The sequence below is a fragment of the Mauremys mutica genome, chromosome 2, assembly GCF_020497125.1.
Source record: "Mauremys mutica isolate MM-2020 ecotype Southern chromosome 2, ASM2049712v1, whole genome shotgun sequence".
Taxonomy (NCBI): Eukaryota; Metazoa; Chordata; order Testudines; family Geoemydidae; genus Mauremys; species Mauremys mutica.
Genome location: NC_059073.1, coordinates 164,474,218 through 164,492,818, shown reverse-complemented (window position 1 = coordinate 164,492,818; position 18,601 = coordinate 164,474,218). Strand labels below are relative to the sequence as shown.

General features: G+C 43.7%; 1 protein-coding gene across 2 annotated transcripts in view; it reads right to left on the bottom strand.

Annotated features, from left to right (window-relative positions):
• The window catches only part of SEMA5A (semaphorin 5A), a 668,529-nt gene that overhangs the window by 183,199 nt on the left and 466,729 nt on the right, over positions 1-18,601 (bottom strand). For both annotated transcript variants that reach the window (XM_045005697.1, XM_045005698.1), the window contains one exon: positions 5,865-6,072. In XM_045005697.1, the coding sequence (XP_044861632.1) occupies positions 5,865-6,072 (208 nt within the window). The remainder of the gene's footprint in view (positions 1-5,864; positions 6,073-18,601) is intronic.

Sequence of the window (18,601 nt, the reverse complement as noted above, 5' to 3'; positions counted from 1 at the left end):
TAGATTTCCAGAAAGCCTTTGACAAGATCCCTCACCAAAGGCTCTTATGTAAATTAAGTTGTCATGGGATAAGAGGGAAGGTCCTTTCATTGATTGAGAACTGGTTAAAAGACAGGGAACAAAGGTAGGAATAAATGGTAAATTCTCAGAATGGAGAGGGGTAACTAGTGGTGTTCCCCAACGGTCAGTCCTAGGACCAATCCTATTCAACTTATTCATAAATGATCTGGAGAAAGGGGTACAAAGTAAGGTGGCAAAGTTTGCAGATGATAATAAACTGCTCAAGATAGTTAAGACCAAAGCAGACTGTGAAGAACTTCAAAAAGATCTCACAAAACTAAGTGATTGGGCAACAAAATGGCAAATGAAATTTAATGTAGATAAATGTAAAGTAATGCACATTGGAAGAAATAATCCCAACTATACATACAATATGACGGGGGCTAATTTAGCTACAACGAATCAAGAAAAAGATCTTGGAGTCATCGTGGATAGTTCTCTGAAGACGTCCATGCAGTGTGCAGCGGCGGTCAAAAAAGCAAACAGGATGTTAGAAATCATTAAAAAGGCGATAGAAAATAAGACGGAGAGTATCTTATTGCCCTTGTGTAATTCCATGGTACGCACATATCTTGAATACTGTGTACACATATAGTCTCCTCATCTCAAAAAAGATATATTGGCATTAGAAAAGGTTCAGAGAAGGGCAACTAAAATGATTAGGGGTTTGGAATGGGTCCCATATGAGGAGAGATTAAAGAGGCTAAGACTTTTCAGCTTGGAAAAGAGGAGACTAAAGGGGGATATGATAGAAGTATATAAAATCATTAGTGATGTAGAGAAAGTAAATAAGGAAAAGTTATTTACTTGTTCCCATAATACAAGAACTAGGGGCCACCAAATTAAGTTAATGGGCAGCAGGTTTAATACGAATAAAAGGAAGTTCTTCTTCACACAGCGCACAGTCAACTTATGGAACTCCTTGCCTGAGGAGGTTGTGAAGGCTAGAACTATAACAGCGTTTAAAAGATAACTGGATAAATTCATGGAGGTTAAGTCTGTTAATGGATATTAGCCAGGATGGGTAAGGAAGGGTGTCCCTAGCCTCTGTTTGTCAGAGGGTGGAGATGGATGGCAGGCAAGAGATCACTTGGTCATTGCCTGTTGGGTTCACACCCTCTGGGGCACCTGACATTGGCCACTGTCGGTAGACAGGATACTGGGCTAGATGGACCTTTGGTTTGACCCAATACGGCCATTCTTATGTTCTTATGTTCTCATGACTTAATTACATTTGTTTTAAACAATTCTGTGACACTGGATAAATGAATACTGCAATTAATTTGAACTAGTTGTATTTAGTAAATACAAATTAAATTACTTCAGGAAATGCTTCATTCCCTTATGCAACAACTTTGTCACGGTTTCATTTCAAAGACATAAAGCAGGCTACATGTGACCAGTGGACATGCACATCTTTAGCAGATGCTAACATGAAAGCAGATATACTACAAAACATTCATCATCCTTCAGCAAGCTGCAATTTTAATATTTGTTGCAACAATATTTTCAAGTTAATTTAGAATCACTATTTATTTTGAATGCAAGACATTTAGTTAGAAAGATCACAGGCCAACATTTTCAAAAGTGATGAGTGATTTTGGGTGTCATTGGAAACCCTTCGAGCTGTTAGGATGTTTCAAGTTGGGCACCCAAAATTAGAGCATCTACAACCACTTTTGAGAATCTTAGCTATAGTTAGAACCAAGACTACCATAACTCTCATCCATTTAGATCTACAGTAGATTTTAGACCATGACATGCTTTGTCAGCTGAATGCTCAAAACTATTTTGCTGCAACTTCAGAAAAGAAGTTTTCCCAAAAGAAGTCCACAGAAGCTCAAACCTTTTGTAAATAATACTGATGATAATACAACTGGCATTTTCTGCAAAGCAAGGGAAACTGAGAAGCATTCACTCTACACCTTCTGGGCTGCTTAAATCAGCATTGGTGTATGGAATGTAAAACATTTTAAAACTTTGGGAACAAGGTTAAAAAGAGGCAGAGTCCTGTGGCACCTTATAGACTAATAGACATCATGACATGCATCTGACGAAGTGGGTATTCTCCCACGAACGCTCATGCTCCAATACGTCTGTTAGTCTATAAGGTGCCACAGGACTCAGCTGCTTTTACAGATCCAGACTAACACAGCTACCCCTCTGATACTTGAGGTTAAAAAGAGTATCCTTCCAGAATTTTGCCCTCCATACAGTCTTTTTAATCTCTGATTTCAGATGATTCTCAAAACTTTATTTTAGAAAACACAATTGCCAAACATCAAATGATTGGTGAAAGGATCTAATGGAAAATGGGCTGATCTAGAGATGTTTTAGCTGTATTTCAAGCTCTAGGGGCAATTTAAAAAAATCCCATTTCCTTGTACAACTTAAAGCAAATAAGCTAACCACATCATTGATCTGAATTTACGAAAACCACATGGCTATTGTATTTTCTTCTTTTTCAAATCACTTTTTGTTTACCATAGTACTCTGAACCAAACATATGTAGTTGAGATCATCTGTTTCACATAACATTTTGCCATGCTAAGGGGAAAAAACATATTTCTGTCCCCAAGAGGCTATTGCAATAAATATCTTCTGAGCAGTCCTTAAAATTCTATCAGTTTATCAGAATTCTTCTTTGTTTTCCACAGCCATTTGTTTAGAGCAGAATACATACATGTCTATTTCATACACAAACAATCTAGATATATGGAAAAGGTATGACAGAATACACCTCTACCTCGATATAACGCTGTCCTCGGGAGCCAAAAAATCTTACTGTTATAGGTGAAACCGCGTTATATCGAACTTCCTTTGATCCACTGGAGTGCGTAGCCCCACCCTCCCAGAGCACTGCTTTACCACATTATATCCAAATTCATGTTATATCGGGTCATGTTATAATTGGGGTAGAGGTGTATTTTGGGCTGAGCAGGAGATAATTGCAGTTTGCCTCTGCCTGACAGTTTGGTCCTGGTAGGAAGGGAGTCTGAGGAGAAGACTGGCAGCTAGGCAGAGGAGCAGAAGAGTATATGACTGAAGCTGCTGGGATCAGGTAGGACAACAAGTCTTTTGGGAAGGACCTTGAAACTTTGGGACGGGATCCAAAATATAGGTGAATTCAGACCCCTCCCCCCCATAGTTTTAGTTCATTCCATTCTCTGTAAAATCAACCTAACACTAATAACATCCTTCTCTTTAATAGAGCAGATCTTCGGCTAGTATAAATTGTCATAGCTCCACTGAAGTCAATACTGTCCTCAGTATATCTAGCAGCTATCTTACAATGGTACAGTATAACATTGGAAAACAGTGCTCAACATCCGATCTTCCTACCAGTCTTCCTACCAGTCCTAGGGCTTGTCCATAGTTGGAAATGTATCAAAATAAGCATTTAGTTATTTTAGTATAAGCCCCTGGACACTCTTGTTCTAGAATAAGAATGTCCGCATGAGATTTTATACCAAGATAACTATTTTGGAATAATTATTCCAGAATAGCAATTTTGGTGAATTTCGAAGTGAAGACAAGCTCTTATAAATATACAAGAATAGTGTCTAGTAATATCTTAGAGCACATTACTGATTATATTATATAATGGTAAGTAGTAACTATTCTAAACTGTAATGTTTTGGACATCCACTCAATGTGCAGCAGAAGTCAATAAAGCTAACAGAATGTTGGGAATCATTAAGACAGGGATAAATAATAAGATAGAAAATATTATATTGCCTCTATATAAATCCATGGTACATCCATATCTTGAATACTGCATGCAGATGTGGTCGCCCCAACGCAAAAAAAGATACACTGGAATTGGAAAAGGTTCAGAAAAGGGCAACAAGAATTATTAGGGGTATGGAATGACTTGCATATGAGGAGAGATTAATAGGACTGGGACTTTTCAGCTTGGGAAAGAGACTACTAAGGGGGAATATGGTAGAGGTCTATAAAATCATGACTGGTGTGGAGAAAGTAAATAAGGAAGTGTTATTTACTCCTTCTCATAACACAAAAACTAGGGGTCACCAAATGAAATTAATAGGCAGATTTAAAATAAACAAAAGGAAATACTTCTTCACACAATGTACAGTCAACCTGTGGAACTTGTTGCCAGAGGATGTTATGAAGGCCAAGACTATAACAGGGTTAAAAAAAGAACTAGATAAATTCATGGAGGATAGGTCCATCAATGAATATAAGCCAGGGCAGGCAGGGATGGTGTCCCTAGCCTGTTTGCCAGAAACTGGGAATGGGTGACAGGGGATGGATCACTTGATGATTACCTGTTCTGTTCTTTCCTTCTGAGGCACCTGGCATTGGCCACTGTCAGTATACAGGATACTGGGCTAGATGGACCTTTGGTCTGACCCAGTATGGCCATTCTTATGTTCTAATGCTTAAACATAACAGTTAAAGAGGGCGTGGGTGGATATGATGGAGAATAAAAGCAGGGGATACACATGGCCTCTGCAACAAGTCAGGGTACCAGTCACTCCATAACAACACTTCTCTCTCTGTCTGAAATAAACAGGGATCTTGAAGAATATATTTTCAAATCTCTTTAAGAGAGGGAGAATGCTGTGATGATGGTTCAGCAGTCAAATGAACAGAAGAAGCATAAGGCTATACTAATGGACATTTTTCCTTTTCCAGATGTGTGGATCCTTCATTCAAGCAACAGCAGAATACAAAATAAAAACAACTACAATAACAATAAGATTCTAGCTTCAACTGGCTAAATCAAGAAGTTGTTTCTCCAACCTCAGCTGATGTAAATCAGCATAACTCTATTGAAGTAAATGGCTCTATGCTGACTTACATCAGCTGAAGATCTCGCCCACTGCATCCAGCTATGGTCTAGTTCCCATGCCAAAGCATTTCTGTCAACAGGACATGTGCCAGAAGAGAGAAGTACCATGAGGTGAAACATGGAAAGAGTTGCACATTGAAATATGAATTTCTTTGTTATAAGATTTTGTCTGAATTTAGGTGACCATTTTTAAACATTTAATTTCCTTTTTTGTAACAAGAGAAGTACTCAGCTATTGAGTCACTGTCACAGTTGTAGTTAACGTTATTACATTTTTCCAACACAGCAAAGTACCTAAACAACAATTTCCCCAGCTAGGATTTCCTTAACTCTTTGTTCTTCTCAAACTTTCTTTCTGAATCTCCAGAGGCATTCAATTTGGTGCATTACAGTGGAGTTTAAAAGGAAGAAAAAGACCTACCATAATCTTAAAGTTGTCCCTGAATTTTATGAATTAAAAACACAAAATCAAATGCTAACCAAACCACCATCTGACCATGAAGCATATTCACTAAAATACATTTTGGCAACATAATTTTATAATATATTTTAGGGGGTAAGGGGAGACTTCACTCCTTTTCAGACAGTGAAGAAACATAAGTGATGAATTACTGTATTCAGATACATTTGGCTTCCATCCCAGGGTGGCTACCTCTGCTAGATCTTCAAATACCATTTTCTATGCCACATGATATTGGAGAATTATTTGTAATATAAGTAATTACTTTTGATTAAGTCATACAGTTCAAATTGTATACCTTAACATTAAAACACCTCTCTTGGGAGTTTCTTCTAATCATAACAAATTACTTAATATCAAAAAGTACTCCCACAGTACTATTTTAAGCAAAGTAAACAAGAAGTTTAGATCCATAGTTATAAACATATGTTAATTTTGATTCCCACAAAGCTCCCTTTTCCTTCCATGAAACCCTCTCATTACGTGCTTCTCTTCAAGCAGATAAAGCCAGCTGATCTTTCGTACCTGTGTGTTTTGTAAAACAGACACCTCTTCAGGGGAATCTTTACTACATGTTCTTGAAGACCCACAAACAGAACGCTCTGGCTATGCAGAATCTGCAGGCTCCTGATAGGTTCTTTCTGCCTCCTTGGAAAGAGCTCAATTTCCTCAAGTAAGCAGCTGCTTGAAGTCTGATTCATTGGAGCGAGTACTTTCTTAATAGTGCCATAGTCTGTAAAGGCAAAGAGGAAAATTACAAACTGGAAATCATATAGGGAACACTACCTACTCAATGCCACTCCACACATTGGGAGGCTTTGTAAGAGGCCATTTAATTTGGAGGATTCAGCTGGTTTTTCTATTAGTGTAAACTGCCCACTATACAAGTGAAAGGAAACTGAACAACTATAAATATTTTATAAAACAAACAATGGCAAAGCAGTTTAGGAGCATCAGACAAACACCTTAACACAGTGGATGCTGGAAGATCAACATTCAAAGCTCAGCTATTATGGGCACACATCTGCAGAATCCATTTATAGCAAGAACTATGATCAGAGATTGTATAGACATTCCTATCATTTCTAATTTACAAGACTACAGTATACCTGACTATTTTTAAAAGACTCAGCAAAAAAATAATAAAGTACATCGTTGCCTGACTTGATCTGCTTTTGTAAAAGAATGAATTTAAGTACAGACTACGAACAAATAGGATAGCTTTTATTAAACAAAGTAACCTCTTTAAGGAAGTGCACAAAGTATGAAGAGCCGTATGTTTGTTTATTCGGTAAGGGTGTATGACACTACAAAGTACAAGTGCTTCACACAGATTGTATAATCATTTTGATCCTTATTAGAGAAAGTAATCACCTTTCCTCTGACTGAGAAATACAGTGATTCACTCTGCATGCTACCTGCCGTTTGGTCACTTCTGAGCAAAAACTGTTAATCATGCCAACTCGATACCAGACCATTTATGAGATTTCTGAATATAATTAAGTATTCTCAACATTTAAAAATATTTAACATGAAAACAAAGGACCAAATTCTCATCCAGTGTAGACACCAGACAAGGGTCTGGCCGAAAGAGAGCTCTATGTGATTCTCCGTGTGCTGCAAATGGTAAACATTAAGGGTCCAGTCATGAAAACCCTCACTTACATAAATAATCCTTATATATACAAGTTGCCCTTTTCAGGCACATAGGGTAACCTATGTGAATGAGGAATGCTCATGGGAGTAAAAGCTTGTGTAACCTTTGAGTGGGCTAGAGTTCACTTCATTTCCCATCTCCAGTGCCTTAAAAAAAAAGCAAACAAAAAACCTCCTCCCATAGAAACAGGATTCAGAGTAGCAGCTGTGTTAGTCTGTATCCGCAAAAAAGAAAAGGAGTACTTGTGGCACCTTAGAGACTAACACATTTATTTGAGCATAAGCTTTCGTGGGCTACAGACCCACTTCATCGGATGCATGCAGTGGAAAATACAATAAGATCTATATATACACAGAGAACATGAAACAATGGGTGTTACCATACACACTCTAATGAGAGTGATCAGTTAAGGTGAGCTATTACCAGCAGGAGAGAAAAAAAACTTTTTGTAGTGGTAATCAAAATGGTCCATTTCCAGCAGTTCACAAGAAATTGTGTGGAACAGTGGGGGGTGGAAATAAACATGGGGAAATAGTTTTACTTTGTGTAATAACCCATCCACTCCCAGTCTTTATTTAAGCCTAATTTAATGATGTCCATTTTGCAAATTAATTCCAATTCAGCAGTCTCTCGTTGGAGTCTGTTTTTGAAGGTTTTTTGTTGTAGTATTGTGACTTTTAGGATTTTGAATGTTGTAATTCTTGAAAAAAATCAGACATCAAGAATTATAACATTCAAAAACCACTCGGAGAACACTTCAACCTCCCTGGTCACTCGATTACAGACCTTAAAAGTCACAATATTACAACAAAAAAACTTCAAACCCAGACTCCAACGAGAGACTGATGAATTGGAATTAATTTGCAAAATGGACACCATTTGGCCCACAGGACCATCCTGCCCTGCCCTTGAGCTCCTGGCCTGGGAGGCTAGCCCCCGTCCACTCCCCTGCTTTCTCCCCCACCCCGCCCCCAGCAGCCTCAGCTCTCTCGCTCTGCTGCCGGCACAATGCTCTGGGCGGCAGGGCTGTGAGCTCCTGGGGAAGCGCAGCTGCAGAGCTGGGCCTGACCCGGTGCTCTGAGCTGCGTTGTGGCAGCAGCAGCGTGGCCCAGCTCCAGCCGGGCAGCATGGCTGTAGCACCACCAGGCACCAGTGCTCCAGGCAGCGTGGTAAGGGGGCATGGAGCGGGGGCGGGGGGGTTGGATAGAGGACAGGGGAGTTTGTGGTGGTGCTCAGGGGGTGTGGATAGGGGTAGGGCAGTCGGGGGAGGAACAGGGGGTTGAATGGGCGCAGGGATCTTGGGGGGGCGATCAGGAAGGAGGGGGGGTTGGATGGGATGGCAGGGGGCAGTCAGGGGCAGGGGTTCCAGGGGCAGTCAGGGGACAGGGAGCAGGAGTGGTTCTAGCTTTTTTGCTGCCCCAAGCACGGCAGGCAGGCTGCCTTTGGCGGCTTATCTGCGGCGGCTTGTCCCCAGTCCCATGGATTCGGCGTACTCACCGCCAAATTGCAGCTGAATCCGCAGGACTGGAGGACCTCCCACAGGCACGCTGCCAAAGGTTATCTGACTGCCGCCCTCGCAGGGACTGGCAGAGCGCCCCCTGCGGCTTGCCGCCCCAGGCACGTGCTTGGAGTGCTGGTGCCTGGAGCCACCGCTGACAGGGAGAAGGGGTGGTTGGATGGGGCAAGAGTCCAGGGTGGGGGCATCAGGAATGAGAGGAGGGGTTGGATGGGGTGGCAGGAGTCCATGGGTGGTCAGGGGACAGGGAGCGGGGTGTGTGGATGGGACTGGGGTCCCGTGGGGGCCGTCAGGGAACAGTGGGGGTTGGATGGGGCAGGAGTCCCGGGGGGGGGGGGCAGATAGGAGGTGGGGGCCAGGCCACGACCCCCTCCCCTAACCGGCCCTCCATACAATTTATGAAAACCGATGCGGCCCTCAGGCCAAAGAGTTTGCCAGCCCCTGCCCCATTTTCTTGTAGATATCTTCAGCTGGAATCCATGCAGACTCTTCCTCTGCTGAAATCACTGCTAGCCAGTCAGGTAACTGATCAACCAACCGCTCAGTTAAGTGTATAGATTTAAAGACAACCCTGTTGGTGGCACCAGGCATGACCCAGTGTTGACAGAGGGGTGGAAAATGACAGTGCCAATGAAGGCTCCCTGTATTAGGCCTCTGCTTGTCTGAACCGCTTCCATGTTTAAACTTTAATTAACCCCACAGGCTAGATGGAAAAAATAAAATGTATGGCGACTAGTTATCAGTACCAGGAGGCAATTATACAGCCTGCTTGCACCTGGCTAAAGGGAGTGAAACAAAATGACCGGTCAAAAAAAGTTACTAACAAAATAATATTTTTTTGCCAAGTATAATCTAACCTGTTTAAAGTAATTGCTACGTTATAATGTATTTGCTGTATGAAAACTAAAAGCTGGGCATTGGGAGTAATAGACATGCTTAGCTAAAATCATGTATAAAGACAGAGAGCTGCCTGTATGAGGTGTGCTTGATCTGAGGCGTGTGCCTCCAAGCATCCTGCGCTTTAAAATCTCAAATAAACTTTTTTTTTGCTTCTCCACCCTGGTGTGTCTAATTGGAGCGAGGCACTCCGGGCAACGAATCACTGTTGCTGTAGCCTCAGGCCTTTTGTGCCGGCAACAGTTTTGGCGTCCCTGGGTGGGCTTGAGGCTAAATTTAGCCTTGCCCGGACCCCTCCTGGAGGTCGACGGATTGCGGCGACGACCGATGCCTAGCGCGCACCGGTGACTTCATCGGGGGCCTCGGCGGAGACGCGGTGTGGTCGACCCCGGAGGGCACTACGGTGCAACGCGCTCAGATAGTGGAGAAGCAGCTACGGGCGACGGTGGGGAACCGGTCTCGTGAATAAGGTAGGAACAGTCCAGTGCTGTTAACCTTTTGTTTGCCTGTTAAGACCTGGGGACGCCCAGTGTCTTCCCATAGGTATGGGGCAGGGACAGAGTACAGGCAGGGTACGGTGTACACCCTTAGAATGCATTCTGATGAATTGGAAAGTGTTTGAAAAAGATCCATTGACTAAAAGTAAACTGAAAAGATTCTGTACAGTAAACTGGCCTCAGTACCAGCTAGAGGGCCAGGAGAGGTGGCCACCGTAGGGATCACTTAATTACAACACGATCCTTCAATTAGCTTTGTTTTGTCAGCAAATAAATAAGTGAAATGAATTTATGTATGCACAGTTGTTTATGTTGTTGAGAAATAGGTCAGATCTGTTGCAAGAGTGTAATCTGACTCCGACAGGCTCGGCAGTCACTGTTGTTAGTTCCCCGAACCTCTCCCCGGCTGTAATGGCAGAGTCGGTGTCCCCTTCGGCTCCTACACCCCCACCGTATAAAGACCAGGTTTCTCAGGTTTCAGAGATTGCTCCTTCAGTGGGACTTTATCCGTTGATTACTGAGACTGTGGTGGCTCGCCCGGGAGCAGAGGGGCGCCGGGCCACTACTATGCTAGTTTACTCACATGTGCCTTTTAACCCAGTGGACTTAGCAGCCTTTAAGGCACAGGCAGGGGAATTCTCCACGAATCCCAGCAAGTTTATTTCGGTTTTTGAGGGATGTTTTGCCAGTCACAAGCCTGACTGGGATGACTGTAATATCCTTATGAGGACCCTGTTGTCTGAAGTGGAGAGGAATCAGGTTATAGCTAAGGCAAGAGAAGAAGCACAACTAAGGCATGATCGGGATCCAGCTAATGTTGCCACTCCTGCCAATATGGTCCCCCTAGCAGATCCTAGGTGGAATCCTAATGAGCCTAATGGTCAGACCCGCCTCACTGTGTACAAGGAGTTGCTCTTGCTAGGACTCCGACGCTCAGCTGTTCGCCATAACAATTGGGCCAAGCCTTATGAGCTCATACAGGAGCCTAAGAAAAGTCCGGTCGCTTTTCTGCAGCGCATCCGGGATACCATTCGGCAAAACACTAACGCAGACCCTGATAATGCAGCAACTAAGGCAATTATAAAAGGTATTTTTACCAGCCGTGCTGCCCCTGACATTAAAAGAAAATTGCAAAAAAAAAAAGGATTTAATGGGCATGTCTGTGGCACAGATTTTAAAAACTGCAAACAAGGTTTACAGCCTTAAAAAAAAAAAAAAAAAAAAAGGCAAGTAAAAATAATGGTTGCAGCAGTACAGGCCAGTGACAAAAGAAAGTTTCAGGAAAAAGGTGGAAGGGGCCGGGAAATAAAAGGTCGTGGACGTGGGCGCCCTGGCTCACAGGAAAGGCGTTTGGGTCGCAATCAGTGTGCCATATGCCGAAAGGAGGGACACTGGAAAAATGAGTGCCCCGAAAGAAAAGATACCCCTATGATGGCAGCAGAGAATCAAGACTAGGGGTGTCAGGGGAGACGGACTATCCTGCCCCCGGAACCCCAAGTAAAAATGCGGGTGGGAAATTCTGAAATAGACTTTTTAGTAGACTCTGGAGCAGCTCGAACCGCTGTAAATCAACCCCTCCAGCTGCCTGTGGCAGATTCCCTCACTGTGGTCGGCGCTACAGGAAAAGAAATCAAATGTCCAGTGTATGCCCCAGCAGAATGTGCTTTGGGAGACAAAACTCTCTCCCACAAGCTGGTTTACCTCCCCGACTGCCCAACGCCTCTACTGGGACGGGATCTGCTTTGTCGCTTAGGTGCCACCCTGCACTTCACCCAAGATGAAATCACCCTCACCTTGCCCCGAGAGAATGCCTGAATAATGACTCTTGCAGTTGAGCCCTCAGCCATGCAAGCCCCAGAGTGGAGCCAGTGGGAGGACCAGGTTTTTCCTCTAGTATGGGCATCGGGGGTCCCAGGAAAGGCAGCACATCACACCCCCATTAAGGTTCAGCTCCTGCCAGGAAAAGGTCCGGTGCGGATCAAGCAGTATCCAATCAAAAGGAAGGCCAGAGAAGGGCTGCAGGAAACTATAAATCAGTTTCTGAAGTACGGGGTACTGCAAGAATGCCAGTCAGCCTGGAACACCCCCATCCTGCCTGTTCGAAAGCCCAATGGCACCTATCGGCTGGTCCAGGACCTGAGGGCAGTTAATGAACGGGTTAAGACTCTGCACCCCCTTGTTCCAAACCCATATACACTGTTGGCATCTATAGAAGGGCAGTACACCCACTTTTCGGTCCTAGACCTGAAAGATGCTTTCTTCACAATTCCGGTCAACACACAATCTCAGGAGATTTTCTCCTTCGAGTGGGAAAACAACCGAAGGGTTAAAAAGCAGCTTTGCTGGACTGTGTTAGCCCAGGGATTTAAGAACTCCCCTACGCTTTTCGGCCAGGCTCTGGCCAAAGACCTGGAGGAGTGGAATACTCCGGACGGGATTCTCCTCCTGCAGTATGTGGACGACCTGTTAATTGGGGCGGTGGGATTAACCCCTTGCCTCCACGCCACTGTGAGCCTCCTGAACTTTGTTGGACTCAGAGGATACCGGGTAGCTCAGAGCAAGGCTCAAATTGCCCTCTCAGAAGTACAGTACTTAGGATTTCACATAAGACAGGGGGAGAGACAGCTTTCAAATGAGAGGAAGGAAGCAATCTGTCAAATTCCTGTCCCAAGCAATCGTAAACAGCTCAGGGCTTTTCTGGGCATGGCAGGCTTTTGCAGAATATGGATCCCAAAGTTCGGACTGTGGGCTAAGCCCTTGTATAAATGTGTTAAGGGAATGGATCACGACCCCTTTCACTGGTCCTCAAAAGCTGACAAGGCATTTAAAGTATTAAAAAAAAAGCTAATGAAAGCCCCGGCACTCGGCCTGCCTGACCTTTCTAAGCCGTTTCAACTGTATGTGCATAAAAAAAAAGAAGTAGCCCTGGGAGTGCTTACTCAATTATTAGGCACTTGGAAACGTCCTGTGGCATATTTCTCTAAACAACTGAATCAAGTTGCCAAGGGGTGGCCAGCTTGCTTGTGAGCTGTCGCGGCAACTGCCCTAGTGCTTGGTGAAGCAGAAAAACTGACTTTGGGGGGGACTGTGCAGGTGTATACCCCTCATATGGTTCAAGCCCTGCTGGACACTAAGGGTGGTCTCTGGCTCACGCAAGCTCGGGTAGCTCGGTACCAGGCTAAACTCCTAGAAAATCCTGAAGTTACCCTGCAGACCTGCCCCTCCCTCAACCCAGCCACTATGTTACCAGAAACAGAGGAGCAGAAACATGACTGTTTAAAAATCATAGATGCCCAATACTCCAGCCGCCCAGATTTAAAAAATCAACCGCTCTCAAATGCAGACTGTAAGTGGTATACTAATGGAAGCAGTGCTGTCATAGATGGGCAAAGGAGGGCTGGCTATGCTGTTGTGACCCTCTACGATACAGTGGAAGCAGAGAGTTTACCTGCTGGAACATCTGCCCAGCTTGCTGAACTAGTAGCATTAACCCGTGCACTTAAACTGGCAAAAGACAAACGGGTTAATATTTTTACTGACTCAAAATATGCTTTTGGGGTATTGCATGCTCACGCTGGTCTGTGGAAACAAAGGGGAATGCTTACAGCTCAGGGGTCCCCGGTCAAGCATGGGACACAGATTCTCCGGCTTCTGGAAGCGGTGCAGCTCCCCTCAGAGGTAGCAGTGGTGCACTGCAAAGCCCATCAAAGAGAAAACCAGGACGTAGCCAAGGGCAACGCCAGGGCCGACAAGGAAGCCAAGCGGGCTGCCACCCTGGAACCATTAAAAGCTGAGGAGGCCCATGTGCATGCCCTCATCCCATCAGTGGGTGAGCTCCCAGCCCCTCAGTACTCTCGTGAAAAAAGGAATCTGGCCGACTCCCTTGGGCTCCAGGAAAAGGAGGGATGGCTCCACTCCACAGAAGGAAAAATCCTCCTACCTAAAAGCCTAATACGGCCAGTACTACAGAAACTACATCAGACCACTCACACTGGAAGGGAGGCTCTCACCCAGCTTATGAATAAGTATTTTCTAACCTCTGGATTAAGACCCCTGGCTTCCCAGGTACAGGCTGAGTGTTTAGTCTGTCAAAAGAACAACCCTCGACCAGGAGTGTCAGTGCCACCAGCCACTCTGGAACCTACCCCAGGGCCAGGATTGGTGTGGCAAGTAGACTTCACTGAATTCCCCCGAACCCAAGGGTTCAGGTACCTCCTCGTCATAGTGGATCGATTCAGCGGATGGCCTGAAGCCTTCCCATGCCGTAACAACACTGCCAGAACGGTGGCTCTCAAGTTTGTCAAGGAAATCATTCCTCGCTTTGGACTCCCCCAGTGGATGAAATCTAACAATGGAACACACTTCACATCGCAAGTTATTCAGGGGATTTCAAATGTTCTACAAATCACCTGGAAGCTCCACACTCCATGGCGACCACAGGCCAGTGGAGTAGTAAAACGTACTAATCAGACACTCAAGCGGCATCTCTCAAAGGTCTGCCAAGAGGCTTCTCTTCGGTGGCCTGATGCCTTACCCCTTGTTTTGCTCCGAGTTCGTGCTCTCCCAAAGGGCAGGTTAGGGCTTAGTCCCTTCAAAATTATGTTTGGGAGGGCATGGCCTATGAATGGTACACCGGTTCTGTTAGGGGAGTGGAAGGTAGGCTGCGGTTTCTTATCTCAGTACATGTGCTCTCTGTCTGCTGTTCTCTGTTCTCTCCACAGGTATACCAAAGATTTGCAGCCTCTCCCGCTGGATGCCCCTGTCCACTCCCTGCAGCCTGGTGACTCCGTTCTCGTTCGTACCTGGAAGGACGAGCCTCTCCAAGAGAAGTGGAAGGGACCTCACACCGTCCTGCTAATCACCCACACAGCAGCAAAGGTCAAGGAATACAAGAACTGGATCCACTACTCCCGTCTGAAAGCAGTGCCAACTCCTAAACGGTGGACCGTCCAACCTGCGGAAAAGACTGCCAACGACGATCTGGGACTTAAGCTGTTATTCAGGCAACAGTAAGGCCTGCTGAAAATGCCCTGTGACCCCTTTGGACAGTTACAGCGCACTCCCCGTGAACACTCTGAGCGTTGGCTGTGTTTATTTTCACAGGGCCAGCCTAACCTGTGGGCCTGGTCCCTTTTGTTTTTAATCTGCTTGTTATTAGTAGTAGTAATTGTGTAAGTATTTAAAAAATTGTAATTGTTAAGCCTTAAAATCACTTGCCCAGTATGAATCCAGGCCTAGGGTTTGCCACAATGTTACTCTTTGCTATGAAAACACATCCTGTCAGCCGAACAGGCTTTCGAGGAGTGGAAGGCCCAAAAAAGGGAACCCACAATTTTTGATTCCCTTTAAAGTTGGTTGCCCAACCTAGAAGGACTGGAAAGTGGCCTTGTGCGTCTCCTCCTCACAGGTGTGATACTGTGCCTGGTCACCCTCCTCCTGCTTGCTTGTTTTAAACTGCTCCTCCGTAAACTTTGTACCCCCCCGTGCCCCGAAGGTCCCTATGTACCCTCTCATTGACAGCCCCAGCTCCATAGAACTCAATTACGTTTTGTCCACAGTATATAAGAACACTCAGCCAAAGGTTTGTTAAGTATTCTCAAAGGAGGGAATTGTTGGTGGCACCAGGCATGACCCAGTGTTGACAGAGGGGTGGAAAATGACAGTGCCAATGAAGGCTCCCTGTATTAGGCCTCTGCTTGTCTGAACCGCTTCCATGTTTAAACTTTAATTAACCCCACAGGCTAGATGAAAAAAATAAAATGTATGGCAACTAGTTATCAGTACCAGGAGGCAATTATACAGCCTGCTTGCACCTGGCTAAAAAAAGTAAAACAAAATAACCGGTCAAAAAAAGTTACTAACAAAATAATATTTTTTTGCCAAGTATAATCTAACCTGTTTAAAGTAATTGCTACGTTATAATGTATTTGCTGTATAAAAACTAAAAAAAAAAAAAAAAAGAAAAAAAAAAGAGAAGCTGGGCATTGGGAGTAATAAACATGCTTAGCTAAAATCATGTATAAAAACAAAGAGCTGCCTGTATGAGGTGTGCTTAATCTAAGGCGTGTGCCTCCAAGCATCCTGCGCTTTAAAATCTCAAATAAACTTTTTTTTTGCTTCTCCACCCTGGTGTGTCTAATTGGAGCGAGGCACTCCGGGCAACAAATCACTGTTGCTGTAGCCTCAGGCCTTTTGTGCCGGCAACAACCCTGTTACAAGAAAATACAAAACTGAGAATAGCAAAATAGAAATGACTCTTTCCCCATTACTGCATTTAAAGAAAAGTTGGTGAATCAGACTATTGAGACAATTTAACTAGAACAGTTTGGCTAAAATCAGAACAACATCCAAAGCATACAATTAAAATAGAAGTTACTTTTCCCTCCCAATTTCCCCTTGCTATAATCAGCATTGCCCCGAGGCTTAACAATATCACTAACCTGCTGCAAAATGCTTCAGAGTTAGGGACAACCGCCTGCTTTCTGCTCCTGGGCTCAGCTTCTCCCAACTCACACAGGGCACCTGGCCTTCGGGGAAGCAGCTGCCCTGCCTGCTGCCCTCATGGAGTCTGACCCCAGCAACAGGGAACCTATTGGAGCAGACCCAAAACTACCACAGCCAATTCCAGAAGCTTCTGGATGTGGAGTGTTTAATCTGCCTAGCAACAATGACCCAGACACAACTCACTCCTACCTCCCCACAATGGGTCTCTTAAAGAGATATCTCCCTATTAGGCACATGGGTTACACTTGCATGGTCAGAGTCATGACCTCTGAATACATCTTGCTTAGGCCTTCAGATTACACTTGCATTTCACAGAAAATAAAATCATTTAACACCATTCTCTATATCTCTCCCCTTTCTTGGAATAAACATATTTGGAAGGATTTACTGTAGAAAAGATTATTTGTTCAAAACTACCTTCTGAACTACATTTTTTATTTTTATTATAATTTTACCTCCTTCCCTCTCAAATATAACTAGTCAAATTGCAACTGACTGTCCCTTTCTCTCAATCCACCTAAAGTATAATTACACCTAAAATTAATTAAACCCTTAGCAGACTGTGATTCTGCATTACAGGTAGGTGCGAAGCAGCACAGTAGGCAGACAGCATGACAGTAAAAGACTGTTCCTAGTACTGGTGACTGGATCCAGAATCGTAACTGCAGTCGCAGCAAGTTTCAAGGTCAGCGCATGATGTTTGAACTACCACAAAAAAAAGTAATTAGCTGAGTTGCTCTGTGGATAAGCTTGAAATTATACTGTGGTCCATCATCCCGGCTGGAAATGGGATGTGAAGCCAACATCAGAAGAATAAACTGGGAGGAAGAAAAGAATTGGGGGAATATTTATACCTACTATGAAAACTGTATTTCTTCAACTAAGCAAATAGCAGATTGTCTACACACGTGTTTTGGTATAATATATATAATTAACTTGTACACACATACATAATGTACCTCTCTGTCTCTACACACACACCAACCCAAAGATTAAAGTAGATTCTAGATTAGACAAAGTAAGTGCTTTGGATGTGAAGTGCTGTTTGGACAGCCGAAGAAAAAGGAATGTTTTGTTTGTTTAGGATTTGTTTCTTTTTTCTGTACAAAAAGAGCAGTAGAATGTTATGGTAACAACAGAGTAAGAATGATAAGGTTGGACTGTGTCATAAATAAAGATTGTTGAGCTACTTTCTAGATACCACTATTAATTTCAGTGTGTGATATGAATTACATGAAACTTAAAGAGAAAACAAAAGCTACTGCATGTGTCTATATAAATCAAGGATATCAAACTCATTTGGTGAAAAGGCCAGAATTCCATTTTTAATTATGCTCCATGGCCTGGGCTATAATTTTAGGACTGCATATTACCCCAATCCATGGAAAATATGCTCACCTTTGGACCACTGCTACTAGTGCCTCCCCCACCCCATTCTGCTTTCTGTTTTTTGCCCCTTTTTCTTGTCTTTGTGTATATTCTTTGTTCTTCCCTCTGCCTTTCTTTTCCTGCAGTATCTTCCAATTCCCATGTCTCCATGGTCTTCACTCCCAACCCTTCCCCATTATATCTGTTAAAATGATCCGCTGTTATACAGTTAATGTTGACACTGACACGGGATCATGAACGAGATTAAAAAAGGACAGAGGACTTCCCACATCTCACAGCCATCTTTTTCAGGGATTCTGCAGATTCAGGTAGACAACACTGCATCAATTTATGTTTGATTCACATCTGGAAAGTTTTCTTCACATTCATGAGGGCTACAAACTTACTTTTCTTTTAGATGAAATCTTAGATTCTGAAAAATTTCAACTTGTTCTGTGGGTCACACATAGCCCACAGACCATGTATCTATATATATATATGACACCACTGATCTATACACATGTAGATGCATATCTATCTGTACAAACTCATAGACTCAATTAATCTCCTTTAGGTTAATGTAATCCAGAAGTAACTCCACTAAAATTATTGGTCAGTGTGTAAACTGGCAATTAAAGTCATCTAAACAAACTTAACTCTGCCCCTGTATAATCAGCTGCAGAACAACCACAAACCAAGATCTAGTCCTATCCTCAAAAAACACATATCACTGTATGAGCTACTCTGAAAATGAATGATACCTACCTAACTGCAGTTGATGGGATGATTGCTAACAAAACAAACAGTTCCTGGTGCAGGTGCA